Genomic DNA, 22,973 nt, shown 5'->3' with positions numbered 1-22,973 from the left:
CTGAGATTTCCGGCATCATTTGGGCTTGGAACGACATGCCTTCCAGCGGTCGAATTCAAACTCAAGCAAAACTTGTCGATTTTCAATACTTCGCCGTTCAACCCGCGGACCCCGGTTCGATCAGAGATGATTTGATTACCATCGTTCGCACGAAGCAGCTGACGGGGATGAGCACAAAGCTTTTTCACCATCGATCCGGAACGCGTTTGACCAGAAGAAGTTCTCCCCTCGAGCTGCTTTGGGTGTTGACCCCGACGCGGACGTGCACAGAAATTCACAAATGGCAATGGTGTCCAGCGTCTCGAATGAGATAAAAAAGGAAGATTATGTAGATCCGCAGCGGGAAAAAATTTGATTTCTTTCCGTTTTGAACCCCGCACGTCCAGACACAGATCAGGCAAGACTCCCAATCGATCCCTCCCCAGGTCTCGCGGAAACTCTGGAGAGCAATCAGAAAAAGTTGGGGTGCGCGCGTGAGTTATGAAGGAGGTTTTCGTTTTTGATGTGTAACCCGCGGCCCGCATCTGCTCGATGGTGGTGTGGCGGCCGAGGCCATTGTCGTACTTCAGGCGGTCGGTCACGTCGATTCGTGCTAACGATTCGGTCCTTACTGACTGACTGTCCGCCCGGTGTGTCGGTTCGGACCTCCTCGACGGGTTTACGCCTCTCGTCGAAAGGATTTCTTTTGTCTCAAGCCCGCCGTTTGAGCGGTCTTACGTTCATCCGTCCACCCATTTGTTCGCACTTTCAAAAACGGCCATCACTCACTCACACGAGACATGATACGTCCAGGCAGCTGCAGAACCTCTAAGAAAAGGTCACAACTCAAACCGGAGTCAAGAGCGGCTTACGGTTTTCCATGCAGAGCTTATATCCAGAACAAACATACATCGACTGCGGGCACTTGAGGAGCTTCTGATGTCACTTCTATCTTTGATTGTCGGATCGAGGTTCGATCAAAATCACAGAGCTGCTGATTCGCGGCAGCCGAGGGATGAGGAAGATATACTCCCGAGCTCGCTCATGAAGCTCCGTGACGACTCATTACGTGGCTGATGTTTCCCGCTTGTTCCGAGAATGAGCCGATATGGGAACGTCATGGCACGCAGAGAGCAACAGAGCTATGTAAAAATGTTCGGGCGTTTTGATGGTCGATCTTCTATCATGGATAGCAATTTTTAGAGTAAATAAATGATGATTCATCGACCTGTACAGAAAATAGAGCGACTGACTATGCGGCCAGTCGGCTCGATTCGACGCGGACAGCGGAACGCGCACGACTCACGAGTCTAACGCTCCGTCTTTCGCAGCGATAGCGAGCTAAAAGATACAGAATGAGGAGGTAATCCAAAACCAGGAGACGACGAGTCGACTCATGTTTCGACGTTCTCGAACGGTCGATGGCCGGAGGGCGGCATTTCTTTCTCGCGGAGTTCATCGCTGAATTCTGTCTCGCACGCGGAGAATTCTGTGGTCGCTATGAAACCGAGCTGGGGAATGAGATTTGTACGGTAGTCGATATGTGATGATGACTCGGCGCTCGCGAGGCCTGCGCGTCCACCGCAGAGTCTCTGCTTAATTTCTTTGTCCTAACTAGAGCCTATCTACGCGAAATCCAGCGACGATATATTTACAAATATGGCAATTTTCCTCGAGTTTGTCCGCCATCCCCGAGAGCGTTTAGATTGCATCCCGTTCCGCTCATGCTCGAACAGAGTCGAAGAAAAACTATACATAGACTTCAGGGAGGCCTGGCTCCCCGCTGATGCAGCAGCATACTTTTGATAGAAACAGCCTCCAGACATCGATGGTCTTCCGAGACCATATCCAGACGCCAGATGAGATACCGACGACCAGTATCGAGAGATACTTGATCATGAATACTGCGAATATAGGTTTTTGATTGTATTTCGCGTTGTACCGCTCCCGGGGCGTACACGGAGCTTCAGGGCACGTCATCGACCAGCGATCTGGAAGAACAAGAGAGAGCTTTCCGTTAGAAGTGCCAGAGAACACATGCTTCCGCGTCATACCTATTCAGAATGGTGAAGCGGAGGCTTTCTGCCCGCTGGAGAAGCAAGGAGCTACGGTCACATAGAGATGAGAAAACACCGCCGCCCTCGATACGATAGCGGGAACCAGCCGGGATGTCGCACGCTCGACTTTCTTCGAGCGTAAAAATCGCACGGTAAAAGTACCCTGGAAGCTGGAAGTGTCATCGAATCTATGTCGACCAATCCGATATCGGCAACGAACGGAAACAACAAGGAACGATGATGCGGAAAACGTCGAGCGGCCGCGGTCTCTGGATGGATGTCTACCAAATTGTGAGAATAACAAAAGAAACCCGGAACAAAGGTCTCAAAGTGTGACGTGCGGCCATCCGCTCTAGGCAGCGGGCCTTTTGAATAAAGTCGAACTTAAGTGCTCAGCTCTTCGGAGGCGCGACGGTTAAGATTCTCCTCACCGACCCAGAAAGCTCCGAAGTTCCGAACGCTTTCTCGAGAGTCCGGCTCGACCGCAGACTAAATGGGAGAATTCGGAGAGTATGAAAAGTCCGCAGGGAGTTTTACGTTAAAAAACGGAATTTCATTTTCCGAGGAGTATCTCCCCTGTACCCCCTCGCGGGGACGGGGAAGCGTCGGAGGAGAACCCGAACCTTTTAGTCCTCGTGGTGGAATTCTTAGCATGGTATCATTGGCTTCAAGCGACATCTTAAGGTCTGAAGATTCATGTCTCATTCCAGCCGCAAACCTCCAGTGCATAATTTTCCATCTTTCCATCCGGCAGCTCGGGTTTCCGAAGGTCGGGACAAAACTCCAGAAAGGGCCCGGAATAGGATCGGGTCTGATGTTGAAGTTTCCCTCAGTTCTACCCTGGGGTCGACCTTACTATCTCAACGTGTTAATCCAGCCGGAGCTATCGGGGATAGCCGGAAATGCTGCAGAAATGATGTCGGAGGAAGTATCCCGAGCGGAGACTTCCTTTTTTTCATCAGCCTTTTTCCTTCGCTGTGTTGTCGCTCCCATATCCCCACGAGTGTCGCGGGGCTGTAACCGTTTTGACGTCTATTTCGCTAAGGGCACGCTGCTTTGGGAACGCGGGCATTTGAATTAGGAATCGCGCTCGGGACCATTAATGCGCAGCATTGTCATCCGGGGAACCCTACTAGAAACGACGTCTTTGCACAGTCGGAGGAGGTCAGCCCTGGGGGACTGAAGCATCGTGAGCATCCAGCTTTTCCCATTTTCTACCCACGAAGATGAGAAATCGAGAGCTCCGCATCATCTTCTCTCGGCTCGGTTGCCGTGCGTGTCTTCCCACCCGGTCGGAGATTGGAAACTGGGCTTAAGGGTCTTCGAAGCCATGTCTGTGAGCAAAGAGCTCGACAAACTCGACTACGATGTGGAAGACCGGCGATTCATCATGACGTGATTTGGTCGAATGCTCATTCGATTCTCCATTTTCAACAACCTTGCGGTCCAGAGTGACATCATACAATGACAAGACAACAGCGGCAAACGACAACAACGCCCTGACTGACTAGGCTCTCAGAACGCAAGTCAAAAAGGGGCCCGCGGGTCAACGAGCCCTCCAAGCGAGCGAACCATAGGAAAGTCACCGGTTGCGGCGGAGGGGCGAATAGGCGGCATTTCACGATGAACCAGAACGAAAGATAGGGCGGAAGATTTCTGACATAGAATCGATAGATATACGACGGCCGGCGGGAATAAAAATGAGGAGGAGCCCGCGAGCGACACGACAGAGCGGCTTCCCGAATATTGTTCTTGTTATATCGATTGGAGTATGGAGTGGATAGCTCTTCGAGGAGACCAGCGACAAGCGCGTGGAGCCCATTGAGCTTTCGCGTGATGCTGCCGGAAGAGCGTGGACCGCGTTCACCTGCGACACGCTTTCCGATGAGCCTCGGGACGAGGATTGGGAGCGCGCTCCTATTCTGGGAGCTAATCTTTCCGAAAACAGCCATCAAGACGGCTCGTTGTGACGACGGGATCCATGATTGAATTACAGAGGTTACTTCACACGGAAAGGTCTCACTTCTAGCGGGATGAGCGACCGACAGACGGACGGACGACGAATGAACGAAGAGACGGATGAAAACGCTTCTCTTCTCTTCCAAATTCATCACGCGAAGAAGCAGCTACACCGCCCAGTCCGGCGAGAATAATGCGCGCGGAAAAATGAGGCCATTTCAAGAAACAAAGTTTTCGAACGTGACCAAATGACTTCTGGGCTCTGCTCATTGAGCCCACAGAGATATTTTTCTCCTGACCGATTCCCGTTTCTCACCGAGATTCAGACTTATGGCGGGAATTCAGCTGACGCGACTCCGGGCGATTGACCATCCCACCACTATCCTCGGCCTTCAATTTGATGCAGATCTACGCTTCGACCGCGAAGAGTTTGATGAGAATTTTTCGAGGATCCGAGCCCGAACTCGAGTCGCATGGGACCGTTGTTAAAAAATATAGCGGCTCGCCAAAGATGTTCCGTTTCCCCGACAAACAGCCTGGCGGGCGGTTGAGTGGCCAGTATTCAGCGGTGTTTAAAGAGACAGGATTGAAGAACTGATAAAGGCAGGGTTAGAGGGCCGACGATTGAACAGTCAGCGTCAGTCATATACAATAGAACCTGAACCGAGAAAATGACGCGGCTGCCGTAGATGGATGCGGCCATAGCCGTGTTGGATAGACGTTCGACTAAGAGGAACGAAAACACAAAAAGCAAGAAACAAAACCAAGATTCATCTCTGCCCGCTTGTCGATTCGTCCAAATTGCGAGCAACGAACGAAGCAATCTGCCGGCTGGCTGCCTGGCTCGCTTGCTCGTTGTCGGGATCGCCGAATGTCCGAGCCGAGCGTCCGTTCGTTTGCTGCTCTGAGGTTTCGTCAGTCGCTCGGTCAGTTGCTCGCTCGCTCACTTCAGTTGCTCTTCTTTTTCTGTTGACCGCTCGTTCGGAGCAAACAGAAACGGCATCGCCGATGAGAGCGATCCTTGCCTGTTTGCCTGCGTATGCGACTGCAGAGAAACCTGACTGCCCGCCGTTTCATTTATCCGTCCGTCCGTGCGTCCCCAACTCTAACGGGTAGCGAGCGCTGCGAGTCGGAGCGGGCTTCTGTTGTGGCCAGCTCCTTTCGCTCGTCTTCGGCGAACGATGATGAAGGAGCAGAACAGGAGGAGCGCCGATTCCGTTCTCGTCAACGTTGTTTGACGACAACCGCTCATTTGAACAATGGCGAACAAGTTCGCGTTTCGAGTTCAACAAAAAAAAACTCTCTCCTCGGCCAGCGCAGTCAGCGTGCCGGCGACAACTTGACAGCGCAAGCGGAAATGCGCATTTTTCACTCATGGAGAACCCGGAGTTCCCGCCCCTCGTGGAGCTCAATATAACTGTCTCTATCATGAATTCATCATGGACAACGGTGCAATCACTGGACGACGTCAACTCTTATCGTGAGTCATCGTGAGAGACAGGCTCGGACTCCAGAACGGGAGACTTTTCCTGATCACTGCGCTCCCCTCTTATCATCGCTTGCGCCAGGCATTCTCCACGTGACCGCGGATCACCAAATCGCTCACTCATATCAGGATTCAGGATCGGAAAACCGCCGCGGCTCCGAAACACGATGGATGGTGAATTCCGCTCTGGAGTCACAAATGCTCGCCGCCCTCCCGAAAGGTCAGCCGCGTTGGGTGTTGGATATCCGCTCCGAGTTCCCTAAGCCATAAAAGCGACGAGGAGCGATCCATAAATTGCGCTGAGAATTTGATTCATAGGATGCAGGGGAACACGAGCCTCGGTGTTCTGATCGGACAGAGAGAATCGCAGTGTTTTAATTCAGATCGATCTTCATGAAGCGAGAATATTTCGGAGGATGTCTCGAGCGGCGACGGCATCCACGCGCGCCATTTGCCCACGGAATAAGCTGCGCCCACTCGGCAATCCCGTCTATTCAATGATCGCTATCCGAGTAATCGGGCTACCTTGGATCCTCTTCCAAAATCCAATCTTGAGAAATTTTTGGACTGACCGTGAAATAAAGTGCCAATGCATGCTGGTCGGGGGGCGGCTCCCGACGAGAAGGCCTCTATTATCGGAAGCTTCCAGCGACTGGAGCCGAGTGCGATTGAGTCACAAATGTAAATCGAGACTCTCGGAGAACGATAAGGTTGAGCGGATGATTCGAGCATCCAATTATGGGCGTCATCACGGCCAGCTCTAATTCAGTCAATTGTTCCCTTCAATCAAGAAAGTCTCGAGATTTCCACGAGCCGTGAAATAACACCATGGGCTGCAGTGTTAAATTTGAAGAGCGGCTCGGCTCACAATCAGGTACCTCCGGTCGAGAAAGCAATCGACATACTTCCGCATGCGAGCTCGTTTCCCGCTCGAGGAATACCAATCGCTGACCTTGTCGAAAATGCGCTCTCATCCCGCAATTAACCGGAATGCGGAAAATTCAGAGACTCCTCATCTAAAATCCGGTCAAGCCTGTCTATTCTTCTCCGAATTCCAGATGGATGTCTTCCCCGAGCTGAGCGAGATTCTGATCTAGGCATCCCATTCAGCACAAGAAAAGACTCTCGTCTCAGGGTTGGATGCGTCGTCTCCCGGTCGGAGGTTCGACTTGGTATATTACGTGCTTTTGATACGCTATCAACTTTGACGACACTCGACAATTGATGGTGACAGATTGCTATGAAAAATAGTCAAGAGAAGAGCGACACAAAATAGAATGGGAAAACATCCGAAAATTCTGCGGTGATTTTTTTCATCGCACGTGCTATCGCCGGTAGTTTTTCGTGAGCCCTCTTTTCTAGCGCACGCCACGGCGAATCATTAGTTTGGAAGCGCCTTCCAGGGAAAGATCGACGTAGAGAAGAGGGAAAACACAGATTCCGAGCTGTCATCGGAGTTTCGATGACTGGAGAAGCATATGAAGTAATTTCCACGACCCCTACGGTCGCAAGAATCGGTCATTGTCAACCACAACCGTCCGCGACATCTCCAAATCCCTCTCGTCGTTCGGAGCAGCATTAGAACAATCAACGAAAATGTATCACCGTCATTGGATTGCTTCGTCAGCACGGTGGGAATGAAGAGTAGCTGAACGGGTGTCGGTTGAACGCTCGTGTCGTCAACGCTCCCGAGGGCTACGGCACTTTCACGCAAAAACGCTATTCACCAGCAAAGCGTGGCGTCAGATGAATTTTTCTTTCGGCTTTTCTGTACCACGGAGGGAAAGCTCCGGGACAGCGGGACGAGGAGACGAGACCTCTAGCCAGCCGAATCCAAAGTAGTCCATCGCGCAAGCGATCAATCGAAATCAATCGAGCAAGTCGAACGAACGAGCTCTTCGATCGAGCCGCGGGATTCGAATTTGACGCGGGTCCATAACATCAATGAAGTATTTTTGAACAATACGCGACGATCTACCATCGACTGCCGAACAATGTTTTTTTCTCTATCCATCGATGAAGCGCGATGCTCTTGTTCGGAATTCGAATCACTTGTTATCCGAATGATGCAGAATGATTCGATCTGTTTCCCGGTCGGAGTCAGACGGCAGGAACTGCCAACAGCGCGTTGTCAGGACGGATGTTTCAGGCCGAGCGTCACCATTTTCGCTCCCGTATTCGAGTCGATTCATCCACACATATGAGCCTCAGCTCGCGCTGCTACACGCCTTGAAACAACGGGCGAAAACAGAAACAGATTCCCCGCTCAAAGCACTTCGTAGAAGGGACCAGCTCACGGGCCGTTCACCGTTCGTCAACAAAAGACGTAGTAAGAGCAGCAGCTGTCCGTACGATCAAGAGCCAGGGACTCCTCAGGTATCCTTATCTGTTCCCAGGGTAGAAGCGAGCAGAGTCGAGGAAGCACCAAAGCAGAAAGTCTCAGTCAGTCAGTCTACCTATTATGTCATAGGATACGTTTTCTCTGTAGCCAGCTCCTCTCGGTTTTGCCATTGTTCGATTTCATCATAGTCACTCCAATAGAAATGGAATTTGCCGCTTCACTAAGCACCGAGTGAGATACTGAGCACAACTCGCCGCGCGGTGGCCGCTTCTCGGGTGAAGTCTCCGAAAGCCGCGAAGGACAATTTCGCTACGAACAACGGTTCGCTGTCCCGAAAGAGATGTCTCAAAAATGGAAGACTCGTCCATAGGAGAGACGCGTCCTGTGTTAGCCGATCCACCGCGATGTGGAAGCGAACCCTGCGCGGTCATGCCATAAATTCGATCATCTCGAATGAACCGCAACGTGCCACAGCGTGAGGCTTAATCGATGGGAACGGAAAATATTCCCTCGTACAGAATACCCCGCTGAGCATCACGAATCACTGCCGTAGATGGATGGGAGCCACGATGTTCTTCGCCGACGTCGGTCGTCGGCATCGTCATCGTGGAACTTCACCTGGCCGAGCTGGCCGGCTGTTCCGTGAAGAATCTCGCCGGCGCGGTTTGACTTCGCGAGGGTCATCCCGAAGGTTCATGAGGAGAGATGATTTGGGAATGGAGACGACTTTCGTTCGCCTTCATCCCACGACTTCTACCGCGCGATTGTTGAGCGAGGACCGGGGTGGGTTCCGCGACCGGAATTTCCTCCCTCATTCGGATTTCGCGGAAAATAAGCTTTACATTCACCAGCTCACCTGGCGTGGCGTATTTCAGTTCTAGTGACTTGATTTTGATTGGTAAAATCTCGGATTCCCGATTTGCAGCAAGAAGTGGTGATTCTTCTGCGCCTATGAATTCTCTCCAGTTCGTTGGCTTGCGGACTCGATGCATAATTTGATATTTATAACCAATATTCTCCGAAGATCCTCTTTCAAGATCGGCAAGATTTAGGAGTACTCACTTTCTCGATGGACGTCCCACTGCCACGATAGTAACCACTGGTCAAGGTTGGCTTGCTCGTAGAATTGGCAGATGAGCAATGTGACGGTCGGCAGCAGATAGAGCACTGAGAATAGTCCGATCCGTCCCATGAGGCGTTCGAGTTTGTCCGTTTTGTTCCCACCGTGCTTCATCACCGTCCGAATCTGACACAAGGAAGCGAATCCAGCGAAAAGGAAAATAATTCCCACAACGACATAGGCGGCCGTCGGGATAAGCACGTAGTGTCGAAGTGCTTCCATGTTCCAAACTCCTACGTAGCACACTCCGGATAAGAGGTCTCCTTCCATCTTGCCCATAGCAAGCACAATTATGGTTTTGATTGCTGGCAGTGTCCAGGCGATCAGATGGAAATAGTAGCTGTTCGACTCGATCGCCTCCTGGCCCCACTTGAGTCCCGAGGCCAGGAACCACGCTAATGTGAGGACTAACCACCAGATCGCACCAGACATCGAGAAGAAATAAAGTACCATGAACATCATCGTGCAAACTTCATTTTTGTTATTTTGAGCGATAATCGGCTCCATGTGTATGTTCCGTTCGCCGTTCGGGGCCGAAAACGGCTGATTGCAGGCTACCGATTTATCCATGAGGAATCCTATGATGTAGACCAGAGCCACAATGAAGTTGCAGAACGATAGAAAGATGATAGGTCGCTCGGGGTACTTGAATCTGTCGGTGTCGATGAGGAACGTACACACCGTGAACAGAGTACTCGTTGCGGACAGAATGGCAAAACCTCCGATCAGGTAACGTGCAAAGGCTAGATTTTTGCCTTTGAAGAACATGTTGTAGCAGGGCATCCCACAGTGCTTCACCTCTTTGCCCCCGATCCGGAACACGTATTCCAAATTCTGAGGGACACTGAACTCTTTAGGACAGAGGAATCCGTGATTCTTCGTAGTGTTCCCCTGCCTTCCGCTCGGTTTCAATTGTGTGCCACCGAGAACCGGAGGGGCAAGGGTCGCGTGATCCTGAGATTCAGTATCGTTGCCCACACAAACTTTTTCTTTTTGCGACATAGGAAACTGTTCACAATTCAGGATAGGGGGCCAAGTGAAGCCGAAGCGTTTCATGAGGGGTTCGCAGCTCGTTCGCGCCCGCTCACATAGCGACCGGCACGGCGGGATCGCATACGGCAGTTGTGTGCATATAGGGGCGTACACAGTGCATATGAAGAACTGAAGATCCGGCGAACATTTTGCTTTTATGAGATGAGAGAATGGGTGCGCATCCATGGCGGCATCTTCTTGTTTCTGATGATTTAGAAGGTTGGGGAATATGGTCCTGTTGTAGTTGATGTCCTTGCACAACGGGATCGTTATGGCCTCGCAGCGGCCATGGTCCTCCGTTGTTGCAGAGCGAACCAGGTACACCTGGCTAAGGAGGTATACGGTCACTAAAATCATTTTGGGAGGCGGTTTCATTTCGATCGGTCAGCGCATAGCTCGGATGTTGATTCCACTACTTCGCGAATTATCCTAAGCATTCACTCGTACACTGCGCGGGAGCTTCATTCGCACGCTGCACTCATACACTGCACGAAATTTTGAAGCTAGTGTTCTATCCACTAGGCGTCAACAAGTCAACCAACAACACTCGAAGCCCACGACGGCGGCGGCGGCAGCGGTACGGACCAACAGCAACTCCGGGGAAGGGGCCCATTTTGTGCCGCCGCAGCTGCGGTACTCTCTTCGATGGGAGAGGGAACCGGTAAGCATCAACACAACATGAGATGAGGAGGCAGCTACCACTGCCGCCGCCGCGACGGAAAAAATATAATTTGGAGTTTCAATGATGGGATGGACATTAATCCGGGATTGAATCAACGTAACGCCCGTCAGAATCTGCCGGATTCTTGCGACCGGTCAGAGCGATATCTGAATCGCCGCGAGGCTCGTCGTCGAGTTCGAGCGCCACGAATGAACTCGAAAATTCCGCCGTTTTAACGGATAGAGTGGCGGGAATTTCAAATGTCTCATGACCGAATAGAACTTTATTCTCAGGTGGCTCTGGAGGATCTGGAGATCTTTGAGAAGTCAGCAAGAACATGCTCTGCTTACGTCTCAACTTCTCGACGTGATATACCGGCCGTATCGGTGACAAACCGGAACGATGTCGGAGAAACTGCGTGATGTTTTGAAGAAGTCTTTCGGATATGAAAATTTCCGATGCGACGAACAGAGAAAAGCCGCACAGGAAATATACGATGGAAAACGAGATGTTTTCGTGTCGATGCCGACCGGAGCTGGTGAGTGGGCTCATGGAATAAACGATGAAGTGACGAGTAGACGTATACCCGAGTGGCACATTGGTCGTCTTGTCGGAGTACGTGTGCGCCGCCTCAATGTAGTGCGCAAATGTCGAAACAGGCGCGCCCTCACCGATATGCTAACCCATGTGTGGAAAGATCGTCATTTTCCTCTTGATCTACATCTTTTCCGTCTCCAATATTCAATACCATCTCCGAGTGACCCGCTCGCAATGATTATCTCGCTGTGAGAAAGAGAGGCTGTCTCACCATTCCGTCAGAAGCTGGAGTTCGATTTGAGTCGTCGAGTTGGGGAGACCTTCCGTGCCGGCTGACCAGATGTCATCAGTCCCAGATGAGGGACACGTCTGAGGGGAAGGAACACTTCCGCATCAGGGTCCCCCTATTCTCATCCGAGTTGAAATATTGCACGACTGTAACTCACATCCGAGGAATTGTGTCCAGCATGCGAACCCCGACTCTTCCGCTTTCCAGGGAAGTCGCTTTGCTTCCAGCTCCCCTGCGCGGCAGATTCGGCTGGCGTCACCGTTGTTGTCACCCCTCTTCTTGCTCTGATGGAAAATCAAATCATTCACGCAAGGTAAACCATGCGCTTGATCGATTCCAGGTGGAACCCATATACATATACGTTGATGAACCCTCTCACCCCTCTCTAACAAATAATTCTGGTACTATTTTCCAGATCCTTCAAAATAGTCACCGAGACGATCAACTCAACGATGAGCGCTGTCGACAAGAGACGCGTCCGCGGCGACCTCATGTCCATGTCTCCCAAAACTCAGCTGCTATACGTCACGCCTGAGCAGGTCAGAGCCACGACATGATCCTCGCGAAGCCGCGATTCCTCTCGATGATCCTCATGTTCGGACTGGTCTTGACTAAATTTTAAAGCGTACTTTTAATCCCGAAGATCGCGACGGAGGGTTTCCTGGAGATCGCTAGAGCTCTCGATCGTCTGAAACTTCTGAAAAGATTCGTCGTCGACGAAGCTCATTGTGTGCTGGAGTGGGGTCATGATTTCCGGCCCGACTACATGAAGCTTGGGAGAGCCAGAACGGAATTCCCGCAAGTGCCTTGGGTGAGCTGGGTTCCGAGCGCATGGATCCTCGGAGTGACTTCAATCGTTTGTTCCCGAATGCAGGTAAATCTGGTGAGCATCGGGGAAGTTGTCCTGTAAATAACTGATCCCTTTCACAGGCTGCTCTGACGGCCACGGCCTCAAAAAAAGACGAAGAGGGAATCATAGATGCCTTGAAGCTGCGTAACGTTTTCAAAATTCGGACGTCGTCATTCCGTAAAAACCTGTTCTACGATGTGTATTACCGTGAAACGCTGCACGGCGAAGAATTCGCACACCTGGCCGGTTTCATTTCCGACGCACTTGGTGAGTACCTCCGGAAAATGGAAAAAGAAATGAAACTGACCCCTGGCTGCTCTCCCTAACCGACGCGATTGCTGTTACAGGCAAGGGCTGGGAGGACGAAAAGCCTGAAAAACGAGGCTGCGGTATCGTCTACTGCAGAACTCGGCAAGACTGTCATGACGTTGCGAGCGAATTGCAGAAGCTAGGTGAGCGCGGTGTAAGAAGGTCGGACGACTTGTCCACCTAGGCTTAGCAAGGTCATTGTAGGTTCCTCGTGCTTCATCTGTCGCTCATCTTGACCTTGTGCTATATCAGGTGTGACGAGCGGAGCGTATCACGCCGGATTACGACCTGCGGAGAGGACTGAAGTGCAAGAAGGCTGGATGAAAGGTATCGGCGCTGTTCGATCATTCACAAATACAATCGGGCCGCGGAATATTCGGCCTCGACTAATTTTGATTCCTTTTTGGAAAAGGAAAATACAGTACAATAGCCGCCACGATTTCTTTCGGTATGGGTATCGACAAAGCCACCGTCCGCTTCGTAGCTCATTGGAGCCCTTCGAAAAGTCTGAAGGTGAGTCTACGCTTTTTTCCACAAAGTTTTCGATAAGCTTCCGAAGTTAGCGGGGAGAAGAAACCCGCAAATATTGTTTCAAATATGTCATTTTCCAGAGTTTCTACCAAGAATCTGGACGCGCTGGGAGAGACGGAAAGCCCGCACGATGCAGAGTCTACTACTCTTTGAAAGACAAGAGATCCATCAGTTTCCTGATTCAAATGGAGGCGAACAAGTCTAAAAGTGAGCGCAAGAAGAAGCATTCGGAGATCGCGATGAAGGAATTCGACAGCGTTGTGAGTTCGAGTCGAGTAAACTGCATCCCTCTCGCACAGACGAAAGACGAAAAAAAGCTCATCGAGCTCGAACCATTCAGCCTAATTTCCCTCTACTGATTCCAAGGTTAGCATGTTCGAAGCTAATAGCTGTCGACACAAAGTTCTTTGCTCGGAGTTCGGCGATAAAATACCTGAGTGCAAGACTCAATGCGACTCCTGCACCAATCCTAAGGACGTTGACAAGCGTCTCGGGCTGTTCAGGGCGCAGCAGCTCTCTACGACGTCCTACAAATTCTCCCAAGAAGACTACGACGATCTCTACGGTGGTGGTCGTAAAGGGTGAGAACTTTCATGATTCCTAGACTGCAACCAAATATGCCGTCCTCTGAATTCTATTCAGTCTGATTTAAACCCGAGCGTCAGCCTCCGGCAGGCTGAGTTTCGTCTATGTGTAACGCTTTTTCTCACGCTTTCCAGCGGCGCTGGTGGGGTAGATGGAGAGGAGTACGGTAAATCGGTTCGCGATAAAATGGAAAAAGAGGCCAAGAAGGAATTGGAAAAAACTATTCAACAGCAGTTTCAGCTCCGAAAAAGCGGACCCGGGAGAGCGTCAGATCCTAAATCTCGAGAGATCCCCATCGACTGTGCTGTAGGTGTCGTTCCGGGAGCTAGTTCGTGGGTTTGATTATGATTCTCCACAACCCTGCATCTCATGCAGCCGCGATGCATTATTATATGGCCTTTTACTCGCTCTCAGATACACGAGCCGAAATGTAACGCGATTCCTGAAGTTTCCAACCAGACGAGACAAGCATACGCTTTGAAGCTGCGGAAAGAGCTCTGGGAAAACTATTCGACGCATTCGGGGGTAAGTCTCCTCTGGAATCCCTCCGTTCCTAGCCGATCGGCTTCAAGGGAAGAACCGGTCTCAGAACTCTTCTCGTCCTCTTTTTCGCAGCGCTGCCTGAATGCCGTCTCAATGGAACGTAAATTCGTTAATGAAGTCGCCAGTGAGCTGGAGCTGGAAACTTTCAAAACGAAAAAGAATAACATCATGTACAAACGAGAAATGGTAATAAGACAGAGCTCGATGGCGTATTCTGACGCCGAGAAGAAGCACTGAGCTCGGAAGACGGGGAATGGACCCAGCTTGATGTCATCATCCTCCCTGCAGGTGAAGTTGCACAAGAATTTGAAGTCCGCAACCCAGGCTGGCGAGCTTTTCGAAGAACTCGAGAAGCGGCGGGCGGCGGACGTCCGGATGAAGAAGGAGAACCCGTCGAAGAAGTCTATCTTCGATCATATCCAAGATATGAAACACTCGAAAAACCCTATCGTCATCGATTCGGCCAGCTCCGATGACGACGATCAGGTGAGACTTTCGAATTTTCGTCACCCACCGGATCCATCGCTATTGCAGAGGTCTATTCACTCGAAACTGTCAATACTCGTCCTTGTCTGTGACAGGTGTTGATAATCGACAATGACGACAACCAAAGCCAGGGAAAATTTTTGAGTCCCGCTCCCGGATTAGATTCACCGAAAGATCATCCGCATCAGAACGAATCTCCTCCCCCTACGAGAAGCCCCCCGCGAGACTCCGATGACGAAAAAACGATTTCTATTCCGGAATGGAAACCGTCTCCGACACTTCAAGAGTCTAAGAAGCCGAAAGTGAAGTATTTCTTCGAGAGCACCAAGCCCGAGAACGAAGGAACCAAGAAGGAAGTCGAGGTATGCCCTTTGCCTGAAGCGATTTCTATTCTGCATCATTACACTGTCTGACTCCTTAGACATCTCACGATTGACGAACATTTGTTGCAGGAATCGAAGCCTACAACCCGACTAGGATCAGGATTCGTCACGGGATTGCAGCTAATGAAGCAGAAGGAGCGAGACGACGAAGTCAGCAATGAGCGGAAACTCCCGTGAGTACCAAAAATCCTCCATCAGGCTCACCCCGTCGCTTCCAATCCTCGGAATGATCAAATTCCTCCATTGAATCGAATCGTCAAACTATTTTCTTTTCGCTCAAAATTTTACAGCACCAAGCGGCCTCCCCCGGAGCAAGCGACGGTGAGCGCTAAGCGAAAGCACCTGCCCGCCGAAGCTGACAAGAAGAAGCTCCAGAAAGCCGCGGAAATCGTCAACAGACTGCTTTATCCGGAGTACAAAAGCAACAGAATATCGAAAGAAGAGTTCAAATCGATCTGTAGAGACGTGAGCCGACCATTCAAATCCTCATGAGTTCAACTTGACTTGTTCCCAGTCGACGCCGGTGGTGCTGTTTGCTAATGTGTGGTCCCTTCACAGGTGTCTCACCGCATGGTGTCGAAGGGGAACTTCGACGAGAAGACAGTCAAAGCGGAGATTCGTAAATCTCTCCTAAATCGCGAGTGTATCTGAATGAGGTTCCCGCTTCGACGTATCTCCCACGGGGAGAGGTCGCGGAGCATCGCACCTCGAATCATGATTCTACTCCGGGAAGCCCTCCGGGCCCAGTTCTGCGTGGTCTCAGGCACTTTTTAGATTATCGCTGACGACGGAAGCTACCAAGCTCTGATTTCTAGGCGGATCCTATTCGTATCCGAGCGGGGGAAATGTATAATCATCCAAAGATCCATGTAATTTAAAAGCAAACCTCACTCTATGAGTACCGTTTTCCTTGAACACTGCCCCCTGGAATGATTCTACGACTGATTGCATGAATAATACTACTCGACCTTGGGAGCGTTTATCTATCGGGAATCCGCTCTGGACATCAGCAGTCGAAGATTCGAGGACGACTTTCCAGACATTCGCTCAGTGAATCCTTGTATATGAGCGCTCCGACTGATATACATCGCTGATAATTGTTCCTAGGGGGGAGCGTCCATTCCTCTGGCATCTAGAGAGCTTGATTCCAGGCTGCGGAGAGCCCGAAGGCGCTCTGTGGTCGGTCACCTCGCAGGAATCACAGAGATTGTTTCCTTGCGACACGAGAGCTGCCCCCGAGTGCCTTGAGCAACCCTCGAATTCCCCGAGTGGAGGTGCACATGCGCTGAACGTGCCGGCGACTCGGTCGCAGGGCTGAGTGGTAGGTTCCCACGAGTGTTCCTTACCTCATCACCGGACACCGAGACGGACGGTGGCAGCGGGACGACTAAGAAAACTTTATTTATCTGTGTGAGCTTCATGTGAGCTTTCCCAAGGACGGTATGGCTGATTCGAGGGGAAACCTCACCGCAGACTGGTTTCCATGCCCCCGAGGTTCCCGGATCCACCCATGCGAGGAGTCGCAACGGAGGCCTGGAGTGATCTGTTCTACCAGGTCGCTCCAAGAATCGGGAGACCAATGCCGCTCATTCGCGTAAGTTTGTCTTTCCGACCAACTTGCCGATAAGAGGTGCTCGCGCGCTCGGGCCGAAGGCGCAATTTGAGCGTATTGAATCAATAATTATTGTGGGAGCATTTTCCGTCGAATCGTCCGCCTTGTGGGAGATGCACTTGCAGGAGCTCATTACGGGTCTCGAGGGCGTTGGCGCTTGGGAATCGGACCGCAGAAGCGTCGAATCGAATATCGACCTTCACTTCGTCGATTCTGTATTCCGTTCGGATTCAGCGAAAAACTCAAGTCTCGTTTGGGCTTTATTGAGCGGGCACGGAATTGCGACAAATTGGATGCTGGACGAGGAGCAACCGGCTCAAAATTTGTGCTTCGGATTATTGACGTCAAAATTCAGAGAGTTTTCAGCCATGCAATTCTGGAACGCAAGAGATTAGATGGAAGTGTCGTCAGCGGTGTAATCAACGTTTCTCCAAATCGACCCTTTGAATAGCTCCCGATAGTGAGAGTGAAAATAGAAAGTTCCTGCCGTACAATGAGGGCTGCGACCGGCGCGCGTTTCGAGCCCAGGCTTTTGGATATGACTGGATCCCTGAAGCACTGGAATTTCTTTCCATACGCTCCCTCCATGTCACATTCAAGGTCGTAATCGTAGATGCCATTTTTGAGGTATTCGAGCAGGCAAGTAGATTCCTGAAGCGAATAGTTCCATCTGTGAGACTGAGAGAAACTCCCGCGGATCCGGCTATACATGCGTCGAAGTTGCTTACGAGATATGGTTCGGGGTTCTCCTGAATGCTTTTGATGATTTGGAAGAGTACGATGGCCTTCGCGCGACACTTGGAAATAACTGTTTGAGGATACAGAGCTTGAGCAAGACCAACATTATCGAGGGAATGCCGGTATACAGGCACCGGTCGACTCGGTTAGGTATACTATCGGGACAAGAGTCTCGAGTCGACAGCAACTGAACGCTGGTTCCAAAAATCGAACGCTTGGTAGTCTCAGAGGGAAGGACCCCCCGTGCGCGAGAGAGTTATAATTGTGTATCGTGTTACGTAGGTTCGTAGGGAGCGATTTCCGCTAAGCGAAGTATCATGCTCAAGCGATCTATGTCTTTTCCTCATGGGAAAATCGTGAGGTGGGCGCGTCTGCCTACATGGCAGTGCCTATCCGTCAGATCCCCCACAGCCTGAGCTCGCTCCTCAAACTTCTCCGTACCCTTGCGACACATCGGCGTTAGTTTTCTGGTGTCCATTTTCATGATGTCTGCTCTGGCTTGCTTGAGGAGAGCTTGAATTTCGGAGTCTACCACCCCGTCGGCCCCGGACGACAACCATATTATGAGCAGACCCAGCGGCAGTAGCCCTAGGCGAGTCTATAAACAGAGGGACGAGTTTTGGAAAGTTGTTTCGGCTCTTCCGTTCGCCTCCGGAGAGGTTGCGTTTAGATCCGGTCTCGATTCGAATCAAGAAAGCTTCCTTTGGGAACTCACCCTGTGGCGATCCATGTCTGTTTGATCCGAGTCGACAGCGATGCCTCGGGCTCCGAAAGCCGCTTCGGCCTTCAATCAACACCTGGTTCAATACATAGCTCTGAGCAGCTGGTGAAACAAGGATCTTCCCACACGTAGACACTTCTCGTATCCATTTCTCTTGGAGTATATAATCAGCATAATGGGATCAACGTATTTCCTCCGAAATTCCATCGAGCTGTCAGATCGGAAAGTTCCCCTACGTGTAGAGATCCTTCAATTTCCTCAGACTTCCAGCCTTGGGGGAAGTAAACATGCTTCTGGCATGCTACTACCGGACATCTGTCCACGGGACCTCTCAGCTTGCAGTATCTTGCAGTATCTCAGGGATCAACGATTCAAATCGCGTTTCTTCTCGCGGAACATATTTAGCAAAATGACGACCTACCCGTAATAAGAAAAAAGTTATCGCTATGGTCCATTGAATCTGAGCGGCTCCCTAATCCATCCGAGCGTTGATTATCCAAGCTGTGTAAAGTTGATCCCGGTGCCCCCAAGGGAAGGATCGTATCCTTCGATAGAGGCAGCGATTAATGTGAGCAGTCGAGATATTCAGCGAAGATCGACGCGAACAAAGAGAGGACTCTTTCCCAAAACTGAGCAAAATTCGCAAAGATCACAATCTGACCTCTCCCAGGCCTCGCTGCAGCATCGACACCGCCTTCATCATTCGCGATGCACTGGAGCTGCTTTAGCCGAATCGAAACAGCTTCCCCTTGTACACTGGATGCGATCTCATTGGATGAAATAGGTCGTGTCTGTCTTAATCCTCCAAGTGCGCAGGCAGCTGAGAATGCCTCCGTCTGGAAGCACTTCCTGATCAGCTTACGATCAGCGATCAGCTCCTTTTGGTCTCCTTCGGTTGTGACCAAAAGCACGAGGCTCGGGAGTCGAGAATCTCGTGCTCGTCGACTCGTATTTCCCTGACAATGAGCGACCGACTCATCCGACTGTTTCGGATGAATGACTCCTTCCTCGGTCCGAGCATTGACCGGAGCTCGGTCTCGACGTTGGAGACGTTCGGTAGTGTTTCTGAGCCGCGTCACTACCTTTTAGGAGCAATGATGGAAAATCGGATCCTACAGGAATATGAGGCAGCAGAGTGGCATATTCAACATCGAGGGGCTTCGCTCCCAACACTTCGACTGCTGAAGCGTCTTCGGTTTGCCAGAACCCCGATCCGATCCCCGGGAGCAGGAGCGGCAGAGCGCTCCTTCTTTCGGTGTGGCTCGACAGGCTTCCGCAGGAGAGAGAAAGAAGGATAAATCGAGCATATTGCCCAAGTCAGCGCCGGCAGCTCGAATCTTAAAGCCCATACCGGAACCGTCATTCATTTCAATTTCATCTCTCGAATGACGACGAGCGTCTCTAGGAGCTCTGTCTGAACCAATCCTCCCCCTGAATTCTGCGGGGGACTCCTCAAGCAGAGTCTGAGGCTTCCTGGAGAGATAAGGGGGGAATCGACTCCGATCTGTCCGATTCTTTCCGATCTTTGTGCTGGAGGCCTAAGGTAGATCATCGAAGCGGGGGAACCCCCTTGGTTCCAAAATCCTCCCGGGACGGGTTCCCCGAGAGTACAGCCAGGAGCGGAGCATGAGTTTCATGTCCATGTCTCAACTCATGCTTCTTATCAATTATCATCTGGGTTAGGCCCAGCGAGCTGCTCATCGTCTTTCCACCGGGGGAGAGTCCTGCTGATAACTTTCCGCATAGCCTCACGAATCCATCGACCTCCTCCGTGGCGATTCACCGCTGTTGACGCTCAGGGGCTACGATAGCGCTGCACTTCCTCCGGGGCGTCGATAGATTCATGAGGGGTCCGGGCCCGAATGCCGCCTTGAATCGCATTCTCCTGCCTCTACCTGTTTATGGAACGACGATCAGCTCCCTGTTAATTCGAGCTGCTTCGGAGATGAAACGTCATGTGCGCGTAAAATATCGTAAGCCAAGCGAGTCTCTTCCCTCCGTGGCAAGTCTGGCTCCGCAGACTTTGCTGCGTCCTGCCAGAATGAATGCCCACGAATCCAGGGCTTAAATAAGATTAAATTAAATCGATCATCCGATAGCAATGTACACATCCCGCTAAAATGTCCGCCGAACATCGACATCACGGGCGCCGTTCGGGCGACTAGGTGGAAGGCCCGCCAAACCTCGAAGCATCAGTATTACGGTGCAAGCCGGACTCCAATGGAAATGGAAAATGGCTCTTGGAGATCGCCTACGAATCTTGTTCGGCGTGCTAACGTTTCTCCTCGTTGGGTGCGTGGTCTATCGGAATCACGAGCTCATCTCAAGTGCACCGAAATCAGAGACTCATGGAATCGTGAAACGCCACGTGAAACGTGAAATTGCTGAGGAGAGAGATGTCGCGAGAAAACCCAGAGTGTGCACCAAATTCACCTTGTTCGAAAAGCCTACTTTGTATCAGATCGGCGATCAACAGAGTCGCCAACCCAGCGCAAAGTGCCCTATAGTCATACCGAGCTTGGATCCGTGTTCATGCCGTTCGCTCGCAAGAGGAATCGTCGTGGAGTGCAGTGAGCCTCAAAATGTGAATGAACTCTCTGGTGCGCTCTCGGAGCTGCGGGACTATATTATGAGCGAGACAAAACTTACTGGACTCGAATTCAAGGTCGGTATCGAATCAACTCCTCAAGCCGCGAGAGCCCACCAATCCTGTTTGCGTTCGGAGTAGATCGTAGTGATGAATTGAGTCGCGCAATACAGCGCTCATGTCGAGCCGCCTCAACACAGAATATCAATTTTCGACGGGGGGACATATCGCGAATATAATTTGATGTAGCATGAAAATCGGAGAGAATCGAGGGCATTGTTTCAGCTCCACAATAGCGATCTCGACCAGATCGAGACCATGTCGCTGCAGTTTCTCCGAGGGAACGTAGTGATCGAAGGTGCCGAAGGGTCATTCAGTTTCGCGGAAGCGCCACTTACTAAGGTGCGTTGGTACAAGAAAAAACTATGATTGCTCTTCTCGAGAAAATATTGAGCTCGTCATGGAAAATATTCACCGCCCCCTCCCCTTTGGTTTCATCGCTCCGCTGACGAAAAGACCGCGGAACTCATTCGATTAATTTCCTCCCGCAGAGGGATTTGAAGTCAGTCCACTTCCTGAGTTGCACTGTAGATCTCGGTGTCACCACTCTGGCGGCAGCGCCGTCGGTTCTGAACGCTCTCGAATTTCTCGAAGCGACATTGGAAAACTATCGACCCGAATGGTTGAAAGGTCTGCGAGTCGATCAGGTGGGTGTTTCGGGTCTGGAATAGTGAATGTGGACAAGGAACGAATGATGTCAGCGAGTTCGGCCTGAAATCGGAAGTGCATCGCTCGATTCTTCTTGGCATATTTCAGCTGTGGATACTGGATTCCAAGGAAATTAAGTTGCCACTCGCAGCAGATCTCAAAGGCCTTAAGGTTTATAAACATTCGAAGTGTGATCTCCAAAGCTTATCTGAGGAATACATCCCAAAAGATAGGAGCCAGCTCCGCCGACTGGATTTCAGGTGGGTAACGATGAAGCCCACGGTGCGCACCGTCACCCTTTCGACATTCGACGCAGATAACTACACTGAAATCTACTATCATCGATTCCAGCATGAACTCCCTTAGCGAATTACCGGGAAGAATATTCGAAGGCATCCCAAACTTGGAAGAGGTACTGCTGATATCGAACCGGTTCACCTCGTTGGACGCAGCAGTCTTCAAACCAGTGATGGGCTTCACGAGCATTCAGAGAGTCGACGTGAACGGTGCGCGTCTCTTTCGCCACGTGCCGCTGTCTTCCATCGATCCCTTGTACCGCCCTTGTGCGGCAGAATACGTCTCTGATTCCGAACGAATTTTTGTTTCTTGTTTCCAGGTAATTTCAACTTGGAATGCACGAAAATGAGCTGGCTCTCGGAGGTTCCGACGGACATACGTCGCAAGCTCAAAGGTTCCTGTGTGGACGAGTATGGCGTGGATGTAAACTTCCTCGATCTCGAGTCATAGCGCTTCAGGCGGAACGAATGTTTTCCAATATAGGATCATTAATCATCCATCGCACGTCACCATGTGAAATAAAACTTCTCTTGTGAATGCTTCTGGGCCCGTTCCTCATGAGGTCACTATGATGTAGAAGACTCGAGTATTTTCTTATTATATCCGCCTGAATCTGATCGCATCTCGGTCCGGGGATGAGCTCGTGGGAGGCGATCCAAAGAAGTCGATCTCAGAGCGGGATGATGAGTTCGAGGGATACGAGCGGTCGTTTGCTATATACCTTGATGGGAACTCTCTTGATGCTCAGCCGAGAATGAACTAGAAGAAAAATTGTGAACCTGTGCCTTACTCGCCTCTATTTATAACCTGTTCCCAGTGCCGAGACCAGATCTCAACAAACGCGATCGGATGATTCGGAACGAGGTCATCAAGGTTGGGGTTTCGTACTCGCGCCCGTGATGACCGTACGACCTCCTCCTCCCAGACAAAGCTCTGTCAGAAACCGGATGGAAGTGGTGGGGGAAACGGACCCGATCCCATATGGAATCGAGAGCCTGAAAACGAACGTGTCTTCCAATCTCCGCAGCGGGACGGCTCCTCCGGTGGCTCGAGGTTCAAGGATCTCATAAAGCCAACGATGCAGAAAACTTGCCGATAATGAACCCATTCTCATCCTCCCCAAGTCCCACCCCTGCATCCCAATGCATGCGGTCTCTTCTCA

At 51.1% G+C, this 22,973-nt stretch overlaps 4 protein-coding genes across 4 annotated transcripts; 2 read left to right on the top strand and 2 right to left on the bottom strand.

Moving 5' to 3' along the window:
• Positions 1-1,373: 1,373 nt before the first annotated feature.
• On the bottom strand, positions 1,374-10,456 carry LOC100899777 (frizzled-2). Its single transcript, XM_003739660.2, has 3 exons — positions 8,885-10,456; positions 1,780-1,970; positions 1,374-1,490 (listed from the first exon to the last, which is right to left on the bottom strand). The coding sequence occupies exons 1-3, from the start codon at positions 10,347-10,349 to the stop codon at positions 1,374-1,376; spliced, it is 1,773 nt and encodes a 590-aa protein (XP_003739708.2). The 5' UTR covers positions 10,350-10,456.
• A 581-nt stretch (positions 10,457-11,037) lies between these two features.
• RecQ5 (RecQ5 helicase) lies at positions 11,038-16,005 on the top strand. Its single transcript, XM_003739659.2, has 18 exons — positions 11,038-11,173; positions 11,669-11,774; positions 11,877-12,000; positions 12,105-12,272; positions 12,392-12,578; positions 12,659-12,763; positions 12,873-12,947; positions 13,033-13,133; positions 13,232-13,411; positions 13,518-13,732; positions 13,871-14,042; positions 14,151-14,261; positions 14,352-14,465; positions 14,568-14,765; positions 14,861-15,127; positions 15,218-15,321; positions 15,439-15,613; positions 15,707-16,005. The coding sequence occupies exons 1-18, from the start codon at positions 11,038-11,040 to the stop codon at positions 15,797-15,799; spliced, it is 2,631 nt and encodes an 876-aa protein (XP_003739707.1). The 3' UTR covers positions 15,800-16,005.
• Positions 16,006-17,056: 1,051 nt separating this feature from the next.
• Positions 17,057-18,228, bottom strand: LOC100899491 (uncharacterized). Its single transcript, XM_003739658.1, has 5 exons — positions 18,214-18,228; positions 17,940-18,096; positions 17,489-17,568; positions 17,253-17,411; positions 17,057-17,136 (listed from the first exon to the last, which is right to left on the bottom strand). Exons 1-5 carry the CDS (start codon positions 18,226-18,228, stop codon positions 17,077-17,079), a joined length of 471 nt encoding a protein of 156 aa, XP_003739706.1. The 3' UTR covers positions 17,057-17,076.
• Positions 18,229-20,358: 2,130 nt separating this feature from the next.
• On the top strand, positions 20,359-22,387 carry LOC100903302 (uncharacterized). The gene is made up of 6 exons (XM_003739600.2): positions 20,359-20,884; positions 21,092-21,208; positions 21,358-21,513; positions 21,623-21,774; positions 21,866-22,020; positions 22,131-22,387. Exons 1-6 carry the CDS (start codon positions 20,453-20,455, stop codon positions 22,259-22,261), a joined length of 1,143 nt encoding a protein of 380 aa, XP_003739648.1. The 5' UTR covers positions 20,359-20,452; the 3' UTR covers positions 22,262-22,387.
• Positions 22,388-22,973: the final 586 nt, after the last annotated feature.

Source organism: Galendromus occidentalis, unplaced genomic scaffold (assembly GCF_000255335.2).
Source record: "Galendromus occidentalis unplaced genomic scaffold, Mocc_1.1 scf7180000076574, whole genome shotgun sequence".
Classification (NCBI taxonomy): Eukaryota; Metazoa; Arthropoda; class Arachnida; order Mesostigmata; family Phytoseiidae; genus Galendromus; species Galendromus occidentalis.
This window is presented reverse-complemented; position numbering and strand designations above follow the sequence as displayed.